This window comes from Terrapene carolina, unplaced genomic scaffold (assembly GCF_002925995.2).
Source record: "Terrapene carolina triunguis isolate 2854851 unplaced genomic scaffold, T_m_triunguis-2.0 Scaffold136, whole genome shotgun sequence".
NCBI lineage: Eukaryota > Metazoa > Chordata > Testudines > Emydidae > Terrapene > Terrapene triunguis.
In genome coordinates, this window is record NW_020664487.1 from 5,541,264 (window position 1) to 5,555,689 (window position 14,426).

At 37.7% G+C, this 14,426-nt stretch overlaps 1 protein-coding gene across 3 annotated transcripts in view; it reads right to left on the reverse strand.

The window, feature by feature from the left end:
• Positions 1-14,426, reverse strand: part of ANKRD17 (ankyrin repeat domain 17) — a 100,659-nt gene that overhangs the window by 35,821 nt on the left and 50,412 nt on the right. For 2 of the 3 annotated variants that reach the window (XM_026653336.2, XM_024196797.3), the window contains exons 9-15: positions 14,137-14,328; positions 13,379-13,488; positions 11,408-11,495; positions 9,851-9,978; positions 8,943-9,086; positions 7,895-7,997; positions 5,561-6,316 (exon numbers count right to left, since the gene is read on the reverse strand). In XM_026653336.2, the coding sequence (XP_026509121.1) occupies positions 5,561-6,316; positions 7,895-7,997; positions 8,943-9,086; positions 9,851-9,978; positions 11,408-11,495; positions 13,379-13,488; positions 14,137-14,328 (1,521 nt within the window). The remainder of the gene's footprint in view (positions 1-5,560; positions 6,317-7,894; positions 7,998-8,942; positions 9,087-9,850; positions 9,979-11,407; positions 11,496-13,378; positions 13,489-14,136; positions 14,329-14,426) is intronic. The other variant, XM_026653337.2, reaches the window with a different exon arrangement.

The window sequence follows — 14,426 nt, forward strand, 5'->3', positions numbered from 1 at the left end:
ACCATATCAACATTTTATAAATGAACCATCTTTTCTGTTCAGTGACACTGGGGGCACATGGTAAAGTTACAAGAGATTGAGTACTCAAGCTGGCTGCAAGATGATGGGAATCAATGAGAAGTGAGTAATCCAGGCACCAGAACCAGAAAGCTTCCAATGCTGAATGTAATACCATTACCATAAAAGTTTTTAAAGGGTCATTAAGAACCATAATTTCCTCTTTAAAAAACCAGTTCCAAGTTATGAGATTTTCAAAGACATAAGAAATTAGTATTGTGACCCACTACAAGAAAAAAGGCACGTTAACTATTACAACTGACACCACCAAGGTTGTTAGGCCTAAAAATGGACCCATGTGGAGAATTATTATATTCAATTGTTTCTAATTTAAGCCATGTACCATTTTTCACACTATTGTTGCTGCAGTGAGAAAAAAAAATGTAGAAAAACCAACACCCCTCTTCCCACAAGAAACTTTACGATAAGAGTTCATAAATGAACGGTTTATACGCATGCTAACACAGTACACCATGAATATGCATGTTGGTTTACAATTCTTACATTATTATTTTAAATCTGCTGCAGCAATTAACTGAGAAAAATATATGGTTCATATCCGTACAGTATATTTACTAAATGAGACAAAAGGTAAAGATATGTTAATTTTTAGGTCTAACAATCATGAGGGTGGTACTCTGGGTGCTGGGAAAGCTCCTGATCAGGTTGAAATTGTCATTCAAGTGCATACCCCAAAGGCAACCAACAAAAATCGTTCATCTAAAGTGTTCTAACAAAGACTAAGAAGCATTCAATAAACTACAATGTCTTCGTACTATCTTCACAACAGTAACATGAGTACTCGGCCCACTTTACTAAAGTTAAGAAGTATTTTTAAATTAACTATTTTAATGAAGAGTTTTATTAACATCAGGGCACATTCGGTCATCTATCATGAGCAAGCAAAACAAAATGAATTCCCTACCCACGCTGCCTCTTTTTTAAATTTTCTGACTGTGATGTGGTGAAGTACAGATATCTGTTTCAGTAGTTAGGTGAACATCTACTACTGGATGTCAGGGAAATGAAGTGATTTTCTTTCAAATCACATTGAAATTAGGAGCACTTGGTATGTAGATTTGGCTGTAGGGCCACACACACTTTTTTCTCCTGTTGAGATGTAGGATTAAATTTTCAAAAGCATTAAATCTGATTTTCAAAAGTTACTTTTCAAAGTTACTTTGAAAGTTAGGTTCTTAAATCACTTTTGAAAGCAGCACTTTGGTGCTCTTGACAATTTTATTTGCAATGAAGACTGAAGACATGGCAGTATTTCGATTTTATATTTGATTTTCCTGTGTACTGCCATTAGGAGGTCTACTTAACTAATCTTTACATTGGACTCCTTTTCCAGATCTTAGATTTCCTCCGGACTTAAAGGGACGTTCCTTATACTTGACATGTTTTCCCCACAAAAACACCAAGTTGTACACTTGTAAGATAAGCACTCCAAATATTGCAGGAGAGAAGGAAAAAAGAAAAAAGTTCACAAGTATAAGTAAGTCGAGTGAAGGTTGTGTAAGATAAAAATCTGTTTTAGAGCGATAGGCTCTTACCAAATAGCTCATTTGGAAGGTAAGCCTGACATTTTAAAAACATGTGCTCATATTTGAGAAATGTCAAAGTTTATTTCTTTAAATAGCTAATATTATCTGTCCCTCTTGACTCAGGGGATAATGCTATGCACTTTTTAAATTTAGCAAGAATGGGGACTCTTTTTGTATTGAAGAATGATCATACTATTCATTTAGTTTCTTCCAAGTTTTGAAATTTTTTACACTATGCTGAACAGTAGTAATTTTCTTAGTGGTGTTCTCATTACCGGGCCCACAATGCTATTCTTGTGCAGTGAATGTCCCTTGCAATGCCAACTTAGAACGGGTAGAGACATTCTTTCATGCTGCACTGCTGTAATTTGAGATGCAAGACTGACAGCCAGATTTTCGTTCTCTTTTTCTCAAATGGATTTTAAAAAAATTTAAGATCTTAATGTGACTAATTTGTTTTTTGCATTTCAGGTTTTTCCAAATATTCTAGTAGAAGAGTCAAGCTTTCTGAATTTAAGATTAAAAAAAGATGTTCCTAGAATCCATTTTTAATGGATCTGTGCACACAATTACATAGTCACAATATGCCCTGAAATAGTAACTAGAAGGCATGTTGTGACTATGAATTGACAAATACAATACCACTCCTAAATATTAACAGATCTATCACATGGAGCCTGAGACTCCATAACACATAAATGTTCCTTATTTTACATTTATATTAGTTCTTTTCAGGGGCTTTTTCATGCAGTTTTCCAGTGTAAAAGGTAAAACAGATCACATTACATAAATTTCTTTTCATGCAGGAAGTCCATACCTTTTAGTCAACGGACCAATACAAGTGTAATTAAGTTGTGTTTACACAGCAACTCCCAGAGCACGCCATCAATATATACCAAGAATAATACAGATATCTGTATATTATTTATAATACTGATAGCGTAAGTAAGTTAAAATGCTATTGCAGTAATTTGCTCCTTCCAATGGGAGTACATACCTCTGTGAGCATTTCTAGAAGTTTAGAAGAAATCTCAGGATTTTGACATTATATTCTAATCTAGGGTACTTACTTACTGTGTAGTGTCTGTCAAATCATTTATCCTTTCCTATGACCCAATTTAGCCATTTGTGAACTGTAAATGCAACTTAATGATCTCATAAGGATGTTTTGTCAAGCTTAAATTTATTGTTTGTAAAAAGTTTTGAAACCCTTGACTAGAAGTCATGTACAACGTGTTAATTTTCTTCTCTTTTCAAAGGTGTTGAAGGCAACCCTCAATATGGAAAACTGCAAGAAATCTGAGTGCAAACATCTCCCAGTAGCAGAAGGCAGGGAGAAGGTGTAACAAATTAAAAAGAGGTACTGACAAATTGAAATGCTTGTTTATTAAAAATATACATTTATAGTATTTACATGCTATTGAATTAATAGATTGCATCTATAGCCTTAATATTTAAAATGTGTTTATTTATAAATAAACTGAAATGATTCTTATTTATCAGGATCTGAACTCAAGATTCATCAGAACAGCATGAGAGATAATGACATCAACATCTCAAGTGGAAGCAGGGAGATGTCCTTCCTTGCCTTGTCATAAAACTCTTGCAGGATGAACAAGAACCCTGACCTCAGGCGTTAGTAGACAAGTAAAAACTAATTTTCAAATAATTTGTTTTTAACATTTGTCATTTTTAAAATCAACTACATATTCCGTTATTTCTAGTCTACTCCTGAGAAATGCTGAAGACTCAACAATTGCCACTGATAGCTGTGGGTACCTCTGATTTTTTTCCATTGCTACCTTAGTTTTAATTTCTCATTCAAAAAGGGGAACTTTTAAAAGTCATTTTATCAGTTGACGTTATAAAAGTGGTTCCATTTTCAGTTGGTTCAAACTTAAGTAATCAAGGTGAAAAACCAGTGACTTTCCATTTGATGAGACAAATGTCAGACATGGTGAGCCAAATTAATTTCTGGTGTAACTCAAGTGACACTATCCCTGAGTCTTAGTCAGTCAAACATTCCATGAAGAGACACCATGAAGTCTCTGGGATACACAGCAAACATGTTCTAGTTTGCTGGGTATTGTATTGAGCCAAATTAATCTCCAGTATTGTGGCAGCTTGAATTCAGACTTTGCAACTTAAATTGTACAGCATTTTTGAAGTTTACCTATTTGTACTACATTCCCTATTTACAAATAAAAATGGGTTCTTTTTACATTAGTGGTTCAGTACTCTGAAATTTAATTTATACAAACTTCAGTCTAATCCTGAAAACCTTCCACACATGCAACTCTCTCAGATTTCATTGGATATTGCAAACACACAGCTTGTAGAATTGGGACTGATGAATGTGAAAAATATTTGATTCAGATGTAAATTGTAAATAAATCTAGCCTTTCATAAAAGGAAATGTTCAGATAGTGCACCCCCAAAATAGAATCACAAATCCTCAATATTTAAATGGAGTTACATGTAATTATATATCATAATAGATTTTAAAATGTAAACTAAATTTAAGTTCTATTTAAATTCAGTATGTGTAATTACATGTAATTACAGCTTAAAAGTTGTAACCATTTTATCTGACAGATGCACCAGCTGGTATTAGGTATCCCAGTGTATCCAAATAAGGGAAATCTTCACATCTCCATTTTCTCATCAGGACGGAAGGAGAGAAATAGTCTCTTGAGTGTTCAGTTTAACTTTTGCCTACTGATATTTTCAAACCTGGATGCCTAAGTTAAGCTCCTGAACAGCACACTGATTTTCTAAAGGCACCCAGGTTTGAAAATGTTGTCCTGAATATTTAAAAACATTCCCAAATACTGTTTCTTCACTTCCCTACAGGATAACGCTACTATAATTTCTGCAATATGTTGGTACAACATAACTTTACTCCTGTAGACTGAGATATCCTAGATTACCTCCACTGTCATGCTTCTCAAATGGCACATCACGATAATTAGCACCATGTAATTAATATTTTTCTTAATAAATCTGTACTTATAATAAAGTTTTAATATATGTTGACCTCCCACAAGATAATTTAAAAGATTCAATGGATACACAGGTTTACGGTAATAAAGGAATAGATTGAAAACTAATATTCCACTGACAAGTTGTATAATTAACAAGGGGAGTAGCAAATGAAATATAATTAGGATGCAAAACATGCTATAAGGAAATCAGCACTGCTAGCCTTCCATACTTCCAGTTGTATCTAAACCCTATTTTATTCTTAGTGTACTGTTTAGTACGCCAAGAAAAATCTAATCTGTATGAAATGTCTTAATACTGGATTATTCTCGTAGATTTGGAAAATTTAAATGTGTTTGCATAGATAAAGGTAAAGCAATTTTAATCTGTGTATTTCTTAACAATACATATAGGTTTATTTAAAATTTATTCCTACTTATGGCTCAATTCCTAAATAATTTAAATTTAACTATGGCAGTTCTAATTCTAAAATCAAATGCAGAATGTCTATTCCAGATGGTCTTGCTTGGAGTATGCTACTTGATAGAAGGCCTATTCCAAATATTAAAACTATTTCTTAATAAACAGATACAAGCACTGAAGAACAATATTGTCAGGCTGGTTCTCCACATCTGGAAATGGGGCTGTAATAGTACCATAGTTTCAATTGTGGCCAAAGCAACTATGCAAAATAAGATGGCATTTTGTACATACAGCATACCAACCTGTCAAACGGGCAGTGGGTAGCAAAACCTCAAATGAGAAGTCAATCCTTCAAACTAAAAATGTTTACTTAAGATTACTGAAAATTAACTATTATTCTAAAGCCCTAAGGACAAGGATCAGTATATAAAAACCGTTCATTGTTGTGGTAGTTAGAACCAAACCAAAAAAAGAAAAAAGAAAGTTGATATACCCTCTACTAGGTGTAAGCAAATCATAAATTATACCTGCTCATAACAATATAAACCCACCTGCCATGATGTCATCCAGTGTGTCATTGAGGGTCTGAGCAGGGCTGGCTACCATTAACCCTTGCTGAGTTTCTGTCAGAATTCCTTGCCCCAGCCCTGCCAGCTGTGCTTGGCCCAACACTGGCTGTCCAACTATAACACCTTGAAGTTCTGTAAGATTTGCGATGGACCCTGGAGGTAGGGAACCTGTTGCCAGAGGCAAAGCTTGTGGCATCGCCAGAGGCTGAATAGGTGCAAAGCCCATCTGCGCAGCAGTTTGCTGAGGATCATCCTTGAGCAAGATGGGGTCCACCTGCTGTAATCGTGCATAGTCCCCCTCTGAAAGTTGTTCTCCAACCCCAACAGGAGTCAGTAGTCCCAGATGCTGGCAAGACTGCTGTTGCTGCTGCTGCTGAAGCTGAATTCTTTGCGCTTTAACCTCTAGATATTGCTTTTTTAGCTGCTGCTGCGTTTTCAGTTGTAACTCCCGTTCTACTTTCTGCAGTTCCTCCAAAATCTTTTGTTTCTTCTGAATTTGTTCCTCTCTCGTTTTGTTCAATTCCTCAATCTTCTCCTTGGTAAGCTGATCAGCATGTGCCAATTCCAAGGACTGCAGTTGAGCATTTTTTTCTATGGCTTCTTTTATCCTCTGCTCAAGCTCTGTTAACTTGCCCTGAGCCTCTTCTACAATGCTCTCTGGAGACTGATTGGTGATGTAACCCTGTACATCCTGGTTGTTTGCTGGCAAATGGCTGCTGGACTTTTGTTTAGAAGCAGCTGTGTGAAAAAGAAACCCCCTCAGAACCAATGGAAGTGCACATGAATGGCATCCTCATTACAGAGCTACTGTTTGGACATTTAATGGCCAACAGTTACGCACCAAGGTACTGTACCCATAGAAGGTGAAAGTGTACAGTAAGACCTTATGAAGAAAACCATATCTTGCACGTTATGATAATCATATCAGAGGCTAGCCTGAAAATCTAACAGTGGATTACTATACATAATGTAGAACAGTTCTGTACATTATTTTTAAGATATTTGTTCCAACAATAGTTAAATGTCTGAATAGAAAATGATTGCCTCAAGATGTGTGGTATGCAAGTGGCATGATTAGATATACAAAAAAAGAAAAGGAAGGAGATACTAGCCCTAGACCTGCTATTTTGTGTTTTGAGATGGTATCAAGTCAGAAATGTATGGAAAAAGGCAAGAAACCAAGCCAAACTGTTATTTGATGGGTAAGGTTTTTGGTTTTGTTTGTTTTAAGAATCTGCTTTGTAAATCTGACTTGGTAGTTTTAAAAAGGTGCTAATCTAATTAGGAATATTTAATCCCTTCACACTGGGAGTCCAGCTTTATCTACTTGACATTCAGTACTAGACCCAATATTAAAGCATTAAAATACGAATTAATATGTTCTATGTGGAACACCTAAACACAATAGATGTCCAATCAGAAGACATGAATTTGCGTATGTTCGACCCAACTCCCTGATCAGGAGAGGGAAAGAATTCAGTCTTCACGTAAGAAAGGACAGTGCTCTGTGTAGTCCAACAGATTTATAGTGAACAAGTCCATAGTGATTAAGCCAACACTGTACCATCTAAATGTTATAAGGAAAAGTGATTAATAGTTCAGAATGGAAGGGAAATTAAAACCCGGTATTTCTAACTGAGGAAGTACCCATTTTCTTCCAGCAGAACTTAAATTGTAAAGTATTACAAGCATATACACAGTATATATTTTATTATACACACACACAAACACATGTGAACTACTGGTGGTCCTTGATAGAAAAAATATTCTGGAGATCCTTTATGTAAAAGTGCAGCAAAAATTTTTAGATAACGTGTCCAAAATGGACACCAAATTTACACTGAGTTCAACTACTTTGCAAAGAGGACCCAACTCACATTTTACAGCACAAAATCAAGAAATTCTGCTTTTAAATATAGTCAAACCTGTACCTAGACTACTATCTTAAGGAGATGTAAATTCCAAACCAACTACAATATTGCTGATAACTGTGATCAATGACAATTCTTTCAAAGTTTTTACTATTAGATACTGGTTGACAACCTACATTTCACATTAATCTAGCAAAACCACACATTACGTAATATTTTTAGAGAGGCAGATTTCTTGAAAAATTCCAATTTAAAGAAGTTAAATGGATATTTAGTCTTTAATGTGGGTGAAAACAGTCCTTACAAAAATTAAATTAATTCCCTTGACTGATTCCAGAAACAATTATTGTCTACAGGAACTTGTCAACTAAAATAAAATTAAAGCAACCCTAAATCTTCTACCTAGACAGGATTTTTTAAAGTAAGCTGCAAAGCTACAACTGACCTTTATTTCTGATGGGAAGGGTTGTGGCGACATTGGCAGGGGGTTTGTCAGGCTCCTGGGGTGGGACGACCATGGGCAGTGCCTGCACTGGTACACGAGGAGCCTAAAACATTGGACACTAATAGATTACATTTCTTTTCTTTTCTTCCTATATGCTTAATATTTATTGAAGTATAACATCTAGTTAATAAATTGTCACTGTTACAAAAATGGCATGCATAACATATATAAAATACTGTTGAACACCTTTTGAAGTGTTGAGATCAGTGCCAATAGTTGTTAACAGTTCCAGACTATTATTAATATGGGTCCTAAGCACTTTACATTCCTAGGCCATGTCTACACTAGCAAGCTTACAGTGGCATAGCTGTACTGATACAGCTGTGCCGCTGTAAGATCGCTCATGTAGCCGCTCTATGCCAACAGGCGAGAGCTCTCTGTAGACATCATAAAACCACCTAAACAATCAGATGTAGCTATGTTGGCAGGAGACACTCTCCCGCCGACATAGCACTGTGCACACGAGCACTTATGCCGATGAAATTTATGTCGCTATGGGATGTTTTTTCACACCCCTGAGCAACATAAGTTTTGTCGACCTAAGGGGTCGTGTAGACATGGCCTTAGTATAAACAACAAACAGTCTAACCATTTAAACACCATGAACGTGGTAACCCATACTAAATCTGCAGTGCAAATTTAAGCCACAGTTGGCTGCAAATGAAGGTTAAAAGAGCACTTCTTACTGAAGTGTTTTCGATTGTTGAGATTTTCTTCCTCATTGTTTTTTCAGTAAAATTGACAAATTGAGAGGAAAAAGGCAAAGAATTACCCAGTAATGCTACCAAAGGATTTTCAGTTTGCACTTCAAATTGTGGCATCTTTTCAAAAAAGCTCATCTAGTAACCTACAAAATGTGCTAAACCTATGTTTCCAGATATTTTTCATAACTTATTTAGTGCATATTTTAGTACCTTAACTTTCAACAAACTAAGTATGAACACACAGAAAAATGAAATCACACCCTGTATTAGCTCTTGCATCTTACCCTATTTAAATCATGGGATGGTGGGGTCAGCTGGGTGGCATCAGGTGCAGGAGCAGAAAGCAAGTTATTTGGATAATCCAGCAGGTAGCAAACCACACTAGTATGACCACCTTTAGCTGCCTCTATCAACATAGTTGAACCATCCTAAAGAGAAAAAAAAAGGAGCACACTACTTTAGAAAACCAGGTGTATGAGAAACATTAAATTATTTTGTTAGCTTAGAGACACATCTCTACATCATATATTGAAAAGGCATGTTGACAGGCTCACTGATAATTTTGTGCGTTTTTAACAATTTGTAAGACACAATTAAACATTTTTACAAGAGTATCTTAAAACACAAAGGCATTAACATTCTGAAACTATGAAAATTACATAGTAAACTCAGTCTAATTTCTTGGTGCAAGAATTCATGACTTCCTGTGGATAACACACTCACTCTCCCTCAAACAGTGCTATACACTTAGGGCTTGCCTACACTACCGCGCTAAATCAGAGCCGCTGCACCGATTCATCATGTCTGGTGAAGACACATTGCGTCGATGGGAGAGCACTCTCCCGTCGACGTAATTACTCCACCTCAACGAGAGGCGGAAGTAGGTCAGCAGAAGAACGTCTAAGTTGATGTAAGTTACATTGCTCAAGGGAGTGGTTTTTTCACACCCCTGAGAGACATAACTAACATCAACTTAGGCGGTAGCGTAGACAAGCCCTTAGTGGCAAGGGTTCTCTTGGACGATAAGGATTTCATTTAGCACTATCTCAATTTTTAATTTTGAGAGTGATTGCTATAAACTTTCATTACATGTATGTCAGTTTATTTCGTCAGCCCCTACACTTATTTCGAACAGTAACCAGAAGATTAGTTCAAAAGACAAGGAGAAAATACACATGCTAAAAATACATACCTTCAGTCGGTGTGTAGGATCAGCTCCGTGAGCTAGCAGTAATTCCACAACTGCCAAGTGACCTCCAGCACAGGCCAGCGACAATACTGTATGATCATTGTTAGCTGTGGTCCTATTCACATTTGCTCCTTCGGTGTAGGAGGGGGAAGAAAGAAGGATGGTGGGGGAAGAAATCACTTCATAAAAAGGATGAACTGTAACACTTGTCTTTCACCCATTTCTGTTTTGGAATCAATACTTAATTCCATATATATTAGACTAATATGAAACAGCAGCTTTAAAAATAATTAAATGCATAAATCAACTTCAAACGTATTTGATGGCCAGAAATGTTAGGAACAGACGCACTATTACATATTATAGTACTGTATACAGCAAATTTGATAATATGAAAATATAATCATTAACACAAAAGTCTTATCAGCTACATAATGGATACAAAAATGTTACTTTTACTAAATAATACAGGGAAGATAGCATAAATATTAACATTCCCAACCAAGAATGTGAATATGTCTATATTACATGCATGGACCTAATGTGATTGTATATGTGATGCTGTTATTCAAGATCTGTCAGCAATTTTGTTGTCAAAGTGCCTCACTTTATGACTGACATGCTGCAGAAGCCCTTCCTAGTCACTGGCAAGCAGTGATTAATTCCAACTGTGCTTTCTCCCATTCACATCTGCGAAGGGATGATAATGGGGCAGGATTAGGGACAGCAGGCCAGTCAGGTTCCACACGAGGAGGAGAGGAAAACTTGTAACTGTAGCTGCTTGGGAGATGGAAGTGGGGTTACTAAGGAGCAAGAATGACCACATATGCCATTGCTAAAATTAAGACTCCTAAATCAATATTTAGGCACTTGATTTTTAAAAGCGTTGAGCACCCATTAGCTTCCACTATCTTCAATGCAAATAAAACACTAGAGCCTAAAGAAGGGGTCTAAATTTCAGAGTTCCTAAGCCGTACCACAGCTCCCAAAGAACTTAATGGGAACTGCAGGTGACCAGCACTGTTTAAGTATCAGGTACCTCACTTTAGGTTACCAAGTTTGGACGTCCTAGCTCCATAGCCTAATGGCTTAAATATTCTAAGTCAAGGTAGAGTGATTAAAATAACTTTAATGTAGTTGGAAGCAAGACTACAATGTCATTATAAGTCCTATAATCATTCCATGTTCTTATAAGAAACACTGTCAGTTTTATATACAATATGTCAATTGTATGGACAATCAGGAGGATCAAATGGATCATATCTTCTATTTAATAAAAAAATACATCAAACATATGAGCAGCAACTCAATATCAGTACATCACAACATACAGTGAAGTTTTTCATGCACTGCCTGCGTTGCAAGAAGGGGCATGGTTAAGATAAATGATGTCCAGAACCATAATTACATTATATATAAAATTAAGCATAAAAAAGTTATCCTAGTACTAGCACCTATATTTAAATTATTGGAAATCTAAATAGAATATCCATTACATACACTGTTGTCTTCAAGTCATAATTCTTATAAAAGCAGAAAAGAAAAACTTCATGAACTCACCTTTGCTAATCAAGAACTGAACAGTGCAAACATGACCTGCTCTTGCAGCTTTCATTAAAGGAGTTCTTCCACCTTCTGATTCATGTTCCTAGACAAAATATGAAAACAGGCTTACAAGATTATAAAGGGGCAAGTTTCTAAAGGGATCTAAATCCAGCCTGCACTTTTTCAACTGAAATATTATTATGGTCACAAATGACTGCATTTTGATGTTTAATAACCCAATAATATCCACAAACTAACTGACTTATCTTGATATCTGTAGAACAGGGATAATACCAACCCACCTTTGTAAAGAGCTTTGAGAGCCTCGGATGAGAAGTGTAAGTGTGAAGTATTAAAATGTTCAGATTGTAAAGCCCATTTTTAATTTTTTGGGGCTTTTAAGAAAAGCGTTTCCTTATTAATAAGCTTAACAGTTAACTTCATTTTATGTGGCATTATTATAATGCTATACAGGCATTCTCAACAGATGCTGAACATGGACAATGTCTCTGTTTACCTCAAATCATCTTTATTCCATTACCTAAATACAGTTTAATAGATGCTATTGAAGGGGTGGGGGGAGGGGGGGGAATAAGGTTTTTCACTTCTAGCATAACAGAACCAGCTGTTTTCTGGTATTAACCCGAATATGGAGTGGATCATTTCTGCATTTTCATTTGAAATGCTTCATATAAATGACACAGCAGCAGTATTTTTCTGTTCAGGCTACTTTTAAGGGGTTGGAACAGCTTTGGAAGTCAGCCATGGTAAGTCAGACTAAAGCAGTGATCTCCAACCTTTTTATGCACAAGATCACTTTTTGAACTTAAGATCAACCCAGGATCTACCCCGCCCCGCTCACTTCATTCCCTCCTCCCTGTCACTCACTCTCCCCCACCCTCACTCACTTTCACCGGGCTGGGGCAGGGGGTTGGGATGCGGGAGGGGGTGCAGGCTCTGGGCTGGGGCCGAAGGGTTCGTAGTGTGGGGGGGAGCTCCGGGGGTGCAAGAGTGAGGGGTGCAAATTCGGGAGGGAGTTTGGGTGCAGGGGTCATATGGTCACTCTGCACCTAGTCTCCTAGAATCCACTGGACATTTCATGAGTTTTACTTTTTATTAGTGTCATTTGTGGTTTATAGATCCAAAATCCTTCAGTGCAACATTCTCAACTGTGGGGTGTGCATTGGCTGAGCCTGGGGCAGGTGTGCAGGAGAGGGTGAGGGGTGTGGGCTCTGGGAGGGAGTTTGGTCCAGAAGGAGGTGAGGGTTCTGGGAGGGAGTCTGGTGCAGGAGGGGGCTCCAGGTTGGGGCAGAGGGTTGGGGTGTGGGAGGGGATGCGAGGTGTAGGCTCTGGCCAGGAGGCACTTACCACAGGTGGCTCCCGGCCGGTGGCGCATCAGGGCTCAGGCAGGCAGGCAGGCTGCCTGCCTGCCGTGGCCCCACGCCACTCCCGAAAGCGGCTGGCTGCTGGCATGTCTCTGCGTCCCCTGAGGGCAAGAGAGGCAGCGGGTCTCTGTGCGCTGCCCATGCCTGCAAGTGCCGCCCCTGCAACTCTCATTGGCCGGTTCCCAGCCAATGGGAGCTGCGGGGACAGTACTGGGGCAGCGCTAGGAGCCACCTCCCCGCCCTCCTCCCAGGGGCCGCAGAGACACGCTAGCAGCCAGCCGCTTCCAGGAGCGGCGTGGGGCCACAGCAAGCAGGTAGCCTGCCCGAGCCCAGATGGACTGGCAGAGGCTCCAGGATCAACCAGTCGATCACGATCGACAGGTTGGTGACGACTGGACTAAAGCATTTTGAGAATTTCTTTTAGATAATGAAATAATTATTTTATATCGAACTGGAAAGAATCACTGCATTGAGAGAACATATTTAAAGTAAAATAAAGAAAAGGAGAATTTAAAAAACAAGTTTTCAGCAATTAACATCCAGTGCTCACTTTATTTTTTATTTCTGATTTATAATTATCATCTAAAAGTTAATTCCTTACCAAATCTGCACCTGCCTGAAGTAAGACATCTGCTACATCAGTATGGCCATTTTCACATGCATATGTCAGTGCTGTGTCACCTGTTGCTGTTGTTGCATGCACATTAGCCCCTGAAAAGCAGCATTAATGAACATGTAAGCTTTAAAACAATAGTCTAAAAATAACCAAATCTCTCTATTAAAAAACAACAAGGAGTCTGGTGGCACCTTAAAGACTAACAGATTTATTTGGGCATAAGCTTTTGTGAGTAAAAACCTCACTTCTTCGGATGCATCCGATGAAGTGAGGTTTTTACTCACGAAAGCTTATGCCCAAATAAATCTGTTAGTCTTTAAGGTGCCACCAGACTCCTTGTTGTTTTTGTAGATACAGACTAACACGGCTACCCCCTGATACAAATCTCTCTATGTTCCTTAACAGAACAGATTGTAAAGCTCTGTAACAGTTTCTTCATCATTCAATAAAAAGTTGATTAAAATATTCCTTTAAAGATTTTATCAGCCATACTCTGAAATGAATCACTAAAGACACAAGTCCCCTCAGAACTGAAGTTTGAACTACTTATTACTCTCCAGTGGTAAACATATATCCAAAATATTAAATGGTCTAGAACAGTTACATAAATCACTACAGAGTATCTACAGAGTCTAACTTCATACTGTTACTAATGAAGGTTTATCAACATGGGCACACGTACCCTATCCAAGTAAACAAACTTGTAGAACCCAACTAAGCAGAACAAAAAAATGACTCCATACCTGCAGCTAGTAAATATTTAACTAGCTCCAAATGACCCTCTTGAGCAGCTTCCATTAGAGGTGTGGAACATCCAAGCTCTATATCAGCTCCTGCCTTAATAAGAAAATCAGCAACCTCCAGAAAACCTCCACAGCAAGCTAACGTTAGGGCAGTTTCCTGAGTCTCCTCTGTTTGAGCATTGATGTTTGCTCCTTCCAAAACAAAAAACAACCCCCCACCACCACCAAGATCAAGTTAGTTATTGAAACAAATATTAAAAAGTTAATTTCTTTAATGAGACATGTAAAAT